Source organism: Piliocolobus tephrosceles, chromosome 13 (genome assembly GCF_002776525.5).
Source record: "Piliocolobus tephrosceles isolate RC106 chromosome 13, ASM277652v3, whole genome shotgun sequence".
Taxonomy (NCBI): Eukaryota; Metazoa; Chordata; class Mammalia; order Primates; family Cercopithecidae; genus Piliocolobus; species Piliocolobus tephrosceles.
The window spans coordinates 5,624,287-5,638,222 of record NC_045446.1 but is presented as its reverse complement, the minus strand read 5'-3'; the positions used below and the strand labels follow the sequence as shown (position 1 = coordinate 5,638,222).

The 13,936-nt window shown below is 52.7% G+C and overlaps 1 protein-coding gene and 1 non-coding gene across 2 annotated transcripts in view; both read right to left on the bottom strand.

Moving 5' to 3' along the window:
* Window positions 1–2,268: 2,268 nt before the first annotated feature.
* LOC111522513 lies at window positions 2,269–2,375 on the bottom strand. The gene has a single exon (XR_002725271.1). It is a non-coding gene; the product is annotated as a U6 spliceosomal RNA (small nuclear RNA).
* Window positions 2,376–4,736: 2,361 nt separating this feature from the next.
* Window positions 4,737–13,936, bottom strand: part of LRP5 (LDL receptor related protein 5) — a 20,875-nt gene continuing 11,675 nt past the window's right edge. The window contains exons 7-8 of the mRNA XM_031936703.1: window positions 7,286–7,383; window positions 4,737–5,058 (exon numbers count right to left, since the gene is read on the bottom strand). Coding sequence (XP_031792563.1) covers window positions 4,797–5,058; window positions 7,286–7,383 — 360 coding nt within the window. The 3' untranslated portion in view covers window positions 4,737–4,796. The remainder of the gene's footprint in view (window positions 5,059–7,285; window positions 7,384–13,936) is intronic.

Here is a 13,936-nt window from a genome sequence, read left to right as displayed (position 1 = left end):
GTAGAGATGGGTTTTTGTCGTGTTGGTCAAGCTGGTCTGAAACTCCTGGACTCAAGTGATCCACCAGTCAGGCCTCCCAAAGGGCTGGGATTACAGGCGTGAGCCACCGTGCCCAGCTTGCTCTTGATTTTCTAGTTCTTTAACATGCGTTGTAGCCAGGAATGGTGGCTCACACCTGTAATCCCAGCCCTTTGGGAGGCCAAGGTGGGATTGCTCGAGCCGAGGAGTGTGGGACCAGCGTGAACAACATGGTGTGACCCTGTCTCTACAAAAAGTACAAGAATTAGCTGGATGTGGTGATTGTGCACCTAGAGTCCCATTTATTTGGGTGGCTGAGGTAGGAGGATCACTGGAGCCTGGGAGGTCAAGGCTGCAAAGAACTATGATCGTGCCACTGCACTCCAGCCTGGGCAACAGAGCGAGACCTTGTCTCCAAAAAAAAAAAAAAAAAAGGAGTGTCAGGTGGTTTATTTGAAGTTTCTCTACTTTTTTGATGTAGGCGCTTATAGCTATAAACTTCCCTCTTAATACTGCTTTCACTGTATCCCACAGGTTTTGATACGTTGTTTCCATTCTCATGTTTCAAAAGATTTCAAAATTTCCTTCCTGTTTTGTTGACTTGTTTTGTGGCCCAACATGCAGTGTATGTTTGAGGACGGTTCACGTGCTGAGGTAAGAATGTGTGATCTGCAGCTGCTGCGTGACGTGTTCTGTCAATGTCCGTTTGGTCTGTAGTGTACATTAAGTCCCATGTTTCTTTGATTCTCTGTCTGGATGACTGATCTGTCCAATGCTGAAAACGGGGTGTTGAAATCTCCAGCTATTATTGTATTGGGATCTCTCTCTTTAGCTCTAGTAATATTTGCTTCCTGTATCTGGAAGCTGCAGCACTGGGTGCATATGTATTTACAATTGTTATATTCCCTTGCTGAGTTGACCCCTTTATCATTACATAATAACCCGCTTTGTCTCTTTTTATAGTTTTTGTCTTGAAATTGATTCATTTTCTCTAAGTTTTGCTTCTCCTGCTTTTTGGATTGTTTGCATGGAATATACTTGTCAATTCCTTTATTTTTAGTCAATGTGGTTTTTTTGTTTGTTTCTGTTTTTGTATTTTTTTTGAGATGGAGTCTTGCTCTGTGTCCTAGGCTGGATGGAGTGCAGTGGTGTGATCTTGGCTCCCTGCAAGCTCCGCCTCCCCAGTTCACGCCATTTTCCTGCCTCAGCCTCCCGAGTAGCTGAGACTACAGGTGCCCGCCACCACACCTGGCTAATTTTTTGTATTCTTAGTAGAGACAGGGTTTCACCATGTTAGCCAGATGGTCTCGATCTCCTGACCTCATGATCCGCCCACCTCGGCCTCCCAAAGTGCTGGGATTACAGGTGTGAGCCACCGTGCCTGGCCTAGTCTATGTGTGTTTTTATAGGTAAAGTGTTTCTTGTATGCAGGAGATGGTTGGGTCTTGTTTTTTGATCCATTCATCCACTCTTTTTTAATTTGATTTTTTAATGATAATTTTAGTTGTAGGGTACATGTGCACAACATACAGGCTTGTTACATATGTATACATGTGTCATGTTGGTGTGCTGCACCCATTAACTCATCATTTACATTAGGTATATCTCCTAATGCTATCCTTCCCCCCTCCCCCCTCCCCCCGCCCCATGACAGGCCTCGGTGTGTGGTGTTCCCAACCCTGTGTGTCTATGTGTTCTCATTGTTCAATTCCCACCTATGAGTGAGAACATGTGGTGTTTGGTTTTCTGTCCTTGCGATAGTTTGCTCAGAATGATGGTTTCCAGCTGCATCCATGTCCCTACAAAGGATGTGAACTCATCCTTTTTTATGGCTGCATACATTCCAAGGTGTATATGTGCCGCATTTTCTTAATCCAGTCTGTCATTGATGGACATTTGGGTTGATTCCAAGTCTTTGCTATTGTGAATAGTGCCGCAATAAACATACGTGTGCATGTGTCCTTATAGTAGCATGATTTATAATCCTTTGGGTATATCCCCAGTAATGGGATGGCTGGGTCAAATGGTATTTCTAGTTCTAGATCCTTGAGGAATCACCACACTGTTTTCCACAATGGTTGAACTAGTTTACAGTCCCACCAACAGTGTAAAAGTGTTCCTATTTCTCCACATCCTCTCCAGCACCTGTTGTTTCCTGACTTTTTAAGGATTGCCATGGTAACTGGTGTGAGATGGTATCTCATTGTGGTTTTGATTTGTATTTCTCTGATGGCCAGTGGTGATGAGCATAAAAATATGGAATGCTTCACGAATTTGCGTGTCATTCTTGCGCAGGGGCCATGCTAATCTTCTCTGTATCGTTCCAAGTTTAGTATATGTGCTGCCAAAGCGAGCACTTTTTGTTCTGGAAACAGGATCTCCCTCTGTTGCCCAGGTGGGAGTGCAGTGGTGCAATCTCAGGTCACAGCAACCTCTGCTTCTCAGCCTCGAGTGATTCTCCTGCCTCAGCCTCATAAATAGCTGGGATTACAGATGCCTGCCACTACCACCTGGCCAGTTTTGGTATTTTTAGTAGAGATGGGGTTTCACCATGTTGGCCAGACTGGTCTTAAACTCCTGACCTCAAATGATCCATCCACCTCAGCCTCCCAAAGCGTTGGGATTACAGGCGTGAGCCACCGCTCCAAGCCCACTCTTTTGATTGGAGAGCTTAGCCTACTTACAGTCAATGTCTTTATTGATAAGTAGGGACTTACTCCTGCCATTGTGTTGTTTTCTGTTTGTTTTGTGGTCTTCCATCCCTTGTTTTAGTGAAAGTGATATTTGTATTTTGTATTTCTTTTTCTTTTTTTTTTTTGAGACAGAGTCTTGCTCTGTTGTCCAGGCTGGAGTGCAGTGGCACAATCTCGGCTCACTGCAGCCTCTGCCTCCCAGGTTCAAGCAGTTCTCCTGCCTCAGCCTCCCAAGTAGCTGGGACTACAGGTGCCTACCATCATGCCCAGCTAGTTTTTGTGTTTTAGTAGACGGGCTTTTGCCATGCTGGCCAGGCTGGTCTCAAACTCCTGACCTCAAGTGATCCACCTGCCTGGGCCTCCCAAAGTGCTGGAATTACAGGCATGAGCCACCGTGCCCGTCCTGTATTTTCTTTTTCTTTTTTTTTTTTTTTTTTTTTTTTGAGACGGAGTCTTGCTTTGTCACCCGGGCTGGAGTGCAGTGGCTGGATCTCAGCTCACTGCAAGCTCCGCCTCCCGGGTTCACGCCATTCTCCTGCCTCAGCCTCCTGAGTAGCTGGGACTACAGGCGCCCGCCACCTCGCCCGGCTAGTTTTTTGTATTTTTTAGTAGAGACGGGGTTTCACAGTGTTAGCCAGGATGGTCTCGATCTCCTGACCTTGTGATCCGCCCGTCTCGGCCTCCCAAAGTGCTGGGATTACAGGCTTGAGCCACCGCGCCCGGCCTGTATTTTCATTATTAAACACACTGTCACCCAGCAACAAGCTGGACTGTTCTCTGACCTCCCTTCATCATGCTGAGGGGAGTCAAGCCCTTCTCCACTGATGCCATGTGCGTTTTCTCCCTTCCCTCTGAGGACGGCTGTTCCTGCCTGGCCCTCAGGACACCAGGACAGCTCAGCTTCCCCACCGAAAATGCCTAGATTACTGTTTCCTTCCACAGATTGGGGACCCAGCAGAGGCAGTGGCCAGGCCTTGCCTGTCGTCTCCAGCACTGCAGGCGTGGGCCCAGAGCAGGTGTCAGGCGTGGCTTGCTGGCTGTTCCTGTGAGGACCCAGGGATTCCCTCCCTGCCTGGGGCAGGTGCAGTGTGGCAGAGCGGGCTCAGCAGCCCCATCCAGCGGGTCAACACGCAGTCATGGGTCCCCTTGCCCTCAGGAAGAGCAGCAGCGTTGGTTGGCACAGAGAGGTCAGATGGAAGCCAGCACAGGTTCAGGCAGGGCCCGGAGCCCAGGCAGACATTCTGCAGGGCCCAGTGAAAACTGAAGGCACAGTCCCCTTTTTAAAATAACTAAGAATCAGCCGGGCGTGGTGGCTCACGCCTGTAATCCCAGCACTTTAGGAGGCCAAGGCGGGTGGATCACGAGGTCAAGAGATTGAGACCATCCTGGTCAACATGGTGAAACCCCATCTCTACTAAAAATACAAAAATTAGCTGGGCGGGTGTGGTGGCACATGCCTGTAGTCTCAGCTACTTGGGAGGCTGAGGCAGGAGAATCACTTGACCCTGGAGGCGAAGGTTGCAGTGAGCCGAGATTGCACCACTGCACTCCAGCCTGGTGACAGAGCGAGACTCCGTATCAAAAAAAAAAAAAAAAAAAAAAAGACTTAAGAATCTGAGGAAGACAAAAAGCACAGTGTGATCAAGCCCGGGGCCCTTTCTGACGGCACAGGCCACACGCACATAAAGCCGGCCGGGCCTGCAGCTCAGAGATGCAGCCCAGGGGAGACAGCCGCCTCTGCCCAAGGCCCCAGCCTTTCCCTGCGGGAGCCAGCCAGGAGAATGCCCGGGTGCGGGAGGACTCTCAGGTGGTCCGGGGGTCAGCATTCGCTCCACGGGGACACACGACTCAAATGCACACAGGGCGCAAAAGAATGGCAGCTCTGTTTCACAAAATTAAGTTTATAAATATTTCTCCACTGTACAAAGTTCTCCCAGCCCTGCCCACCCCATCACTGTTCACATTCCTCATGTTTTTAAAATCCCAATTATATTTATTTTTTAAATCATAAAATATATTTTTTTCTTTGTTCATATTTAAAACTATTTACAGGGGCACAGAGAAGCCGGAGTGGCCCGGCCGAGGTCAGGATGAGTCCGTGCAGGGGGACGGAGGGGGCGGGAAGAGGTGGAAGTAGCTCCTCTCGGTGGCGGGCGAGGGCGGGCAGCTGTCCTCTGCCGACATGTACTGGCTGTGGGGCGTGGGTGGGGGCGGGTAGGGGTCTGAGTCCGAGTTCAAATCCAGGTAGTACTTGCTGGCCTTCCAGCGGCTGGCGCTGTAGTCACTGTCACACACGTCGGTGCTGCAGGGCGTCGTGGGGGGCGCCATTCCTCGAATGATGTAGGGCCTGAAAGGGACACACACAGAGGATTGGGATTTGGTAGGCACATCCGTCCCGGTGGGCACAGCAGCCCTGGGGCTGTGAACAGGAAAGGCCTGTCCACTGGCCAGCTCCAGAAAATGCAGGCCTGACTCCGGACCCACCCTGCTGTGTGGCCGGGGCTCATCACTTGCCCTGTCTAAGCCTCAACAGCCCCTCTACCATGGGCATGCCCGCACCTGCCCTGCAGCCTGCCAAGCCTGGGCCCCGGCAAGGCTGCCTCTGAGGAGAACGAGGCCTCCAGAGCCTGCTAGCTGACCTTGGCCAGGAACTTTCTTGACCTCTCAGAGCTTTAAGTTTCTCATTAATAAAAGTGAGGGATTAAATAGTACACATTTCAAAAGTGAAGGATACATGAGATTCTGCCTGGAAAGTGCTAAAAACAGTGCCTGACAACACAGGAAACTGGACAGCTGTTCCCCTAACATCGTTACTGTAAGTGTTGGCAAGGGATATGGCTTGGCTGCGTCCCCACCCAAACCTCACCTTGGATTGTACTCCCGTAATCCCCACGTGCTGTGGGAGGGACCCAGCAGGAGGCCACTGAATGCCGGGGGTGGTTCCCTCGTACTGTTCTCGTGTCAGTGAATAAATCTCACTAGACTTGATGGCTTGATAAGGGGAAACCCCTTTCGCTTGCTTCTCACGATCTCTCTTCCCTGAGGCCATGTAAGATGTGACTTGCTCCTTCTTGCCTTCCACCATGATGGTGAGGCCTCCCCAGCCGTGTGGAACTGTGAGTCCAGTAAACCTCTTTGCTTTAGAATGACCCAGTCTCAGGTATGTCTTTATTAGCAGCGTGAAACAGGCTAATACAGCAACCGATGGGCCTGGAATGCTCCCATCCTGAGTTCAAGCAACCTGACTGGTGAGATGGCTCCTGACCTCCCATCCTCCCAGAGGCTGCCTGCACCCAACTGTGGCCCAGAAACACTGCATCCCACTGTGTGAGTCCAGACTCGGAACTGTGGTGTGTTTAGGAGCCCCCGTCCTGTCACAGAGGGGCTTGCAATGGGTGGGAAGGTGCAGCCAACACCTCGTGTTGAGAAAAGTGCGGCAGGATACTCCTCCTGGGGCCCAGCTCCTGTGAGGTCAGGCGGCGGGGCCCAGAGCAGGACCGCGGGAGCAAAGGCAGGAGGTGGGACAGGGGCCTGCTGAGACCGGCCTGCCCAGGGTGGATGTGACCATTCTGGAGACAGTGGTCCGTAAGGCTGCGGGGACAGACTGTGACAGTTTGATATAATACTGAGGCATCAGGGAGGTGGCCGGACCCGGCGGGGGATGGAAATGGAGGCCGCAGTTCCGGCTCCCCAGCCAGGCCTGGGAGTTCGTGGAAATGGCCACTAGGTGGCAGGCGGCACCACACTCAGGAGGCCCTGCTGCTCCAGGGACCCAAGCAATGAGGCCCGTGTGGCCCTGAGGTGGCCTGGCCCAGGCCCAACCCAACCCACCCCATCACCCCTGGGGGTGGGGCCTGGTGCAGCTGGCAGGTGGGCCTTGTTGGCTAACACCGCTGGGTTAGAGGTCAGGAGGCTCACCCTGCCCCTCCCAGGCTCTGATCCAGCCCCTGCGGGAACCAGCACACCTGGGTCCCACTTCTCCACACTCTCAGTTGCCCCTCCCCAAGCAGGCAGGTGAGGCCTGTGACCCCGACATGGGGAGCTCGGGGGCTGGTGTCTGGCTGAACAGCCCCGCTGGCTTCCCGGGCTCAAACAGGCCACTGTGGCAAGTGAGCTGCCCCGATCATCCTGGTGATGTCACACGATTAGGGGTCCACAGTGGGTGCTGCAGCAGCCTTCACAGACTTGTCCCGTCCTAAGAGGACCGAGCCACCAAGAGGGGGCATCTCAATGGCTAGGGTTCCACAGCCGGCCTCAAACATACAGTTGCACCCTGGAGCCCAAGTCCCCGGCCCCTCGAATCCATAGCCATCTCCCGGCTTAAAGGTAACCCCCACAGGAGCAAGCTGAAGAGCAGCTCAGAACGCGGGGCTCTGCTGGTGTCTGAACCCAACACACAGTCCCCACTGGGTGCATGTGGGGAGGCAGCCTAGCAGGGTCGGCAGAGCAGAGAGGCAGGGCCCAGCACCTGCCCGCTACACCCCAGAACCCCTCAGCAGGGGCATGGGGATAAGGCCCCTCCAGCACGGGCTGGCGGGAACCCTGCGGCCATGCAGGGCTGCGCGACGTCCTACCTGTCCGGTCTCGCGGTGGCCGGAATGTGGGAAGAGTAGAACACGTCCACGTTGTACAGGGAGGGGTCCGTGGCCGGGGAGGGCGGCGGGTTCAGGATCTGAGGAGAGCCAAGCCAGGGTGAGCCAGAGCCTCGCCAGCCTGGGACTTTCTTCCTTCCTCCCACACCTCTTGGGCTTTCCTTGCAGGGAGGGCTTCTGGACCCCTGCTTCCCAGGACCCCTTCCTCTGGCCAGCTGGCAAAACTTGGGGATGGGAGGGGAGGCAGCAGCCACCTGCCCCGAAGGTCGTCTCAGTGAGAGGCAGAAGGAACCCCGTGCCCTTCCCAGTACCTGCCGTGTGGCCGGGTGCTGGGCTGCAAAGGCGGGGACGGGACTTCGGTCAGTGGCCTTTGTGGCCGGCCCCCAGCAGGCAGAGATGTCCCCACAGGCCCTGAGTGTCGCCCACACCAGTGAGCACCTCACCAGGCTCCTCAGGGACCTTCCCAGGAACCCTCCTTCTGACCTTTCCTCCTGCCCCTCCTCTCTCCATCGCGCACAGTCTAACTCCTGCAATGGCACCCTTGTTCCGAACATTCAGGGGCCCTGTGTCCCTGCTGCAGCCCTGACCCACACACGGAGGTCGCCACACTGAGGGAGGGGCCGCGGCCCCACTCCAGACAACGGCACCCCCTTCACAAGGGCCTGTGCTGGCACCAGCCCCAAAGCTGAGATAGTAAATAGACAAATTCACCATGTGAACCTGCCCTCCAGGGCCGGGCAGCACACAACAGCCCTCCAAAGGAATGTGTGGGCCCGGGCCCACACACCCACACAGGCCTGCACCTTCCACAAGGGCCACTGACGGCACCCCAACCCAACATGTAGCTTCCCAAAGCGTGCAGGGCTTATATGGGTCTCCAAGGCCATCCTGGAAAGGATAGAGCCAGATCTGAGCTCCTGCGGAGTAATGGGAAGGGGACTGTCAGTTATGCCTGGAGGGACTTGGTTCTCCCAGGCCCCCAGGGTGGGACGAGAGCACAGCCTGTCCCGCCAGACGGACCCAGGTGAAGTCCTGTTTCACCACCTTCCGGCTGCAGCAGGATCGCCGGGGAAGGAATTCACCTGTCTCAGTCTCAGTTTCTTCATCTTTAAAATGGGCTCAACCTAGCACTTTGGGAGGCCCAGGCAGGGGTCAGAGGTCAGGGGTTAGAGACCAGCCTGGCCAACATGGTGAAACCTCGTCTCTACTAAAAATACAAGAATTAGCCAGGCGTGGTGGCGGGCACCTGTAATCCCAGCTACTTGGGAGGCTGAGGTGGGAGAATCCCTTGAACCCAGGAGGCAGGGGCTGTAGTGGGTCGAGATCGTACCACTACACTCCAGCCTGGGCGACAGAGCGAGACTGTGTCTCAAAAAATAAATTTAAAATTAAATGAAATAATACCATCACGTAATAAAATGGGCTCGAGAAGGCCTGCTTCCTGGGGCCATCCTGATGGCTGCTGAGTAGCCTCTGGGGAGTGCCCAGGCCCTTCCCCTGACCTTTAGGAAGCAGCACTGGGCCCTGCTCTTTCTGGGGAGGGTCCTCTTTGGCCCAGAAAGCCAGCCTGGCTCTTTCTCAGGATCTGACCCCAACATCGGGAGGGCACGAGACTGCAGGCGCTGGGGAGGGTGCTTCAAAGCAGAGAGCAGGCAGTGAAGCAGAAGAAAGGGCTTCCTGCAGCTACCCAAGCCCCAGCCTATGGGGTCTGTTTCCACCTCTTCCCATGAACTTGATCAGACCTGGTTTCTCTCCCACATCCCAAGGCAGTTTGAGATTCTGCCCAAATCTGCACTGGGCAGATTTCTGGCAAGATCCACCAGTGCAGTGCCTCGGCAGCGTCTCAGATATCCAGTGAATCACAGCCACGCCCTCTTCAATGAGGAATGGATCTCGGCCCAGGGTGGGGGGTGGGGAGGCTCCACCTCAGCTCCTCTGCTATTCCTGCGTTGTCGTTGTTTTGACTGAGTCTCACTCTGTTGCCCAGGCTGGAGTGCAATGGCGCCATCTTGGCTCACTACAACCTCCGCCTCCCAGATTCAAGTGATTCTCCTGCCTCAGCCTCCCGAGTAGCTGGGATTACAGGCATGTGTCACTACGCCTGGCTAATTTTTTTTGTATTTTTAGTAGAGATGGGGTTTCACCATGTTGGCCAGGCTGGTCTCGAACTCCTGACCTTAGGTGATCCGCCCACTTCAGCCTTCCAAAGTGCTGGGATGACAGGCGTGAGCCAATGCGCCTGGCCTATTCCTGCATCCTTAGAGTTCTCTGTACACCTCACTGTTCAATTCCTGCTATTCCAGTCCCTGGTAATAAGCCTGTAGACGGAACTTTCTCTGTTCAAATTCTTATAGAGTTTCTGCCTCCCGATAGACCCCAACTAATTCACGCCACCCAGAAGCCAACAGCAAAGAAACAAGCTGGATGCCCACCTTGCTCATCAAATCTAATTATATCGCAGAAGAATTAAAGATGTGAATGTAAAAGGAGAGGGGGAGGACATTAAGAAAGAGAGTGTGAAAATAAGTTGTTTTTTATGATCGGAGTAGGGAAGGCCTTTCTGAGCATAACAACAACAAAAATACACACACACCCACACACACACACCATAAAAGAGGAGACTGATGATGTCTTTTTTTTTTTTTTTTTTTTTTTGAGACAGAGTCTCACTCTGTCACCCAGGCTGGAGTGCAGTGGTGTGATCTCGGCTCACTGCAACCTCCATCTCCTGCATTCAAGCAATTCTCCTGCCTCACCCTCCCAAGTAGCTGGGACTACAGGCACGCACGACCACGCCTTGCTAATTCTGTATTTTTAGTAGTGATGGGGGTTCACCACGTTGGTCAGGCTGGTCTCGAACTCCTGACCTCAAGTGATCCACCCGCCTCGGCCTCCCAAAGTGCTGGGATTACAGGCGTGAGCCACCAGCGCCAGCCGAGATTGATACTTGCATCATATAAATGGTAAAACATACCATAACCCAAATCAAAAGACAAAAAACTGGGAAACAAATATTTTCAACATATATTGCAGGCTCTGGGCCAATTTCCGTAGTCTATCTGTATCTAAAGAGACCTCACAAATGAGTAAGAGTATCAACAACCCAATAGAAGAAGGACTTTGCACAAACCCTTCTGAGAAAAATAAAATGACAAAAGTTCTTTTTTTCTTTTGAGACAGAGTCTCACTCTCTCACCCAGACTGGAGTGCAATGGCGCGATCTCAGCTCACTGCCACCTCTGCCTCCCATGTTCAAGCAATTCTCATGCTTCAGACTCCCGAGTAGCTGGGATCACCATGCCTGGCTAATTTTAAAATTTTTACTAGAGACAGGGTTTCTCCATGTTGGTCAGGCTGGTCTCAAACTCCTGGCCTGCCTCAAGTGATCCTCTCACCTCAGTCTCTCTAAGTGTTGAGATTCCTGCTGCGAGCCATCACGCCAGGTCCAAAGGTTCTTAAACACATAAAATGATGCTTGACATCATTCATAACAAAATAAATATAAATGAAGATCCCAACATGATACCATTTTTACTCTATATTAGACTGGTGGAGAGAAACGGTGCCAGGGATAGTTTTACCAGTGTGGCCCTCTGCTGAGAAAAGATGGACTGTCCCTTTCAGAGGGTCATTTGGCAAGAGTGGTTGAAATAGCCAAGTTTCAACCGCAGCAGGAGAGGGGACCCTGATGCCCTCCAGTGGGGGCCCAGCCACGCCTGACAAGGAGCGCTGTTCAGACACAGAGCACTGTGACAGCTCTGCCCTCGAAGCAGAACAAACTTCAGGGTGCGGGGGAAGCAGAGTAGAAGGTGGTCGTGAGTTGGACGGCCTGGCCCCATGGCCTACTGACCGAACGACCCAGGCCAGTGGTTCATGCTCAGTTCTTTGGCCTCCTTGTTGCAAAATGAGGAAAACAACAGCACCTCCTCCCGGAGATGGGTTACGGTAGAGTTCTAAGGCAGGGTAGGGTGCACACGGCAGCTGGGAGCCTCCAAAATGCTCAGAACACCAGCTTTTACACATCGTTAGTAGCAAAAGGCAAGGTTCAATGTTGACTCTTCAGATGCTATGTTTTGGGCTTACAAAAACACACGTCAGCCCAGGCACAGTGGCTCATGCCTGTAATCCTAACACTTTGGGAGGCTGAGGCTAGAGGATCACTTCAGCTCAGGAGTTCAAGAGCAGCCTAGGCAATATAGTGAGGCCTCACCTCTACAAAAAACTTAAAACTCAGCCCGGCATGATGGTGCACTCCTGCCGTCTGAGCTACTCGGGGGGCCGAGGCGGGAGAATTGCTTGAGCCCAGGAGTTTGAGGCTGTAGTGAGCTGTGACTGTGCCACTGCACTCCCACTGGGTGACAGAGCGAGTCTGTCTCAAAAACAAACAAAAACACTTTTGTCAATCTGAATAAGGTCAAAGGATCGTATCAGTATCTTGCTTATGATAGGCACGGAAGTCATGCAAGATGGCAGCACTGGGAAACCAGGCAGAGGATAAATGGTCTGTGCTATTTCTCACAACTGCACGTAAATCTACAATTATCTTTCGGCTGGGAAAACAAAGTCCACGCTCTTGTATGCTTGCATGTGTACAGATGACCCCTGGGGGGACACAGAAGCAGCACACCACAGGAGGCCATGCCGCCGGGGGAGTCCTGCTTGGCGTCATGGGGGCAGGGTCTCTTTGGACTGCAGGCTCTTCTGTACCTTTTGAATTTTGCACCATGAACAAATATTTAATGGATGCAAAATAACTTTGCTAATTTAAAAACAGCTGGCTGGCCGGGCGCGGTGGCTCAAGCCTGTCATCCCAGCACTTTGGGAGGCCGAGACGGGCGGATCACGAGGTCAGGAGATCGAGACCATCCTGGCTAATACGGTGAAACCCCGTCTCTACTAAAAAATACAAAAAACTAGCTGGGCGAGGTGGCGGGCGCCTGTAGTCCCAGCTACTTGGGAGGCTGAGGCAGGAGAATGGCGTAAACCTGGGAGGCGGAGCTTGCAATGAGCTGAGATCCGGCCACTGCACTCCAGCCTGGGCGACAGAGCGAGACTCCGTCTCAGAAAAAAAAAAAAAAAAAAAAAAACAGCTGGCTTCACGCAGAGTTTCTTTTAGGGGTAGGAAAATGTTCTAAAATTAACTGTGGTGAGGGTTGCACGCATCTGTGAATACACTAAAACCCACTGAATTGTACACTTTTTTAAGTGGGTGAGTTGTATGGTTAAACAATAAAGGGATTTTAAAAAATAGCTGGCTGGTCAGTGCCATCTCTTATTGCCTGGTAAGCTCCTCCCAGCTCCCAAGGGAGAACAGAAAAGAAGAATCCCTGAGCCTCCTGCCGTGTGCACGGGGACCCTGCTCTGGTTCTTAGCACTCCTGGCTGGTTAACTTGGGTTGCAGCAGCAGGAGCAGAGAAGGACAGTGGGTGTTTAAACTCTCGGCTTCTGGCTCCCAGCTCCCGTTGTCCCTAAACACAGCCAGGCCCTGGGGCCTCCGCAACACTGAGTTCCTATCCAGGAAACCGAGGATAACCCTCTTCTGCTCCTTCCTTCCCAGGGCCCACCACAGTCAGGTGCCATAAGAGGACAATACCCCAGGCCACGTGGCTCACGCCTGTAATCCCAGCACCTCGGGAGGCCGAGGTGGGAGCATCGCTCGAGTCCAAGAGTTTGAGACCAGCCTGGCCAATATAGTGAAACTTTGTCCTACAAAAAATGTAAATACTAGCTGGGCATGGGGATGCATGCGTGCAGTCCTAGCTACTTAGAGGCTGAGATGGGAGGATTGCTTGAGCCTAGAAGGTAGAGGCTGCAGTGAGCCATGATGACGCAACTGCACTCCAGCCTGGGTGACAGGCCGGGCACAGTGACTCATGCCTGTAATCCTAACACTCTGGGAGGCCGAGGCAGGTGGATCACCTGTGGTTGGGAGTTCAAAACCAGCCTGACCAACATGGAGAAACCCCATCTCTACTAAAAATACAAAATAAGCTGGGCATGATGGCACATGCCTGTAATCCCAGCTACTAAGGAGGCTGAGGCAGGAGAATTGCTTGAACCTGGGAGGCAGAGGTTGCGGTGAGCCGAGATCATTGCACTCCAGCCTGGGCAACAAAAGTGAAACTCCATCTCAAAAAAAAAAAAAAAAAGGAAAAGAAAAGAAAAAGAAAAAAGAAGACAAGACCCCAGATGTGAGGGACACCCAGAAGGGTGGGAGGAACCAGCCCTGGCAAGGAGGCGCTCACTGGTGAGGCCCCAGAGGAAGCAGAAGGGGGCTGGCCTCACCTTCAGGGTATACAGCTGCAGGAACAAATGAAAAGCAGACAAAGCATGGTCAGGTGCGGTGGCTCACGCCTGTAATCCCAACACTTTGGGAGGCCGAGGTGGGCAGATCACGAGGTCAGGAGATCGAGACCATCCTGGCTGACAGGATGAAACCCCGTCTCTACTAAAAATACAAAAAATTAGTTGGGTGTGGTGGCGGGCACCTGTGGTCCCAGATATTTTGGAGGCTGAGGCAGGAGAATGGCGTGAACCTGGGAGGCGGAGCTTGCAGTGAGCTGAGATGGCGCCACTGCACTCCAGCCTGGGCGACAGAGCCAGACTCCGTCTCAAAAAAAAAAAAAAAAAAAA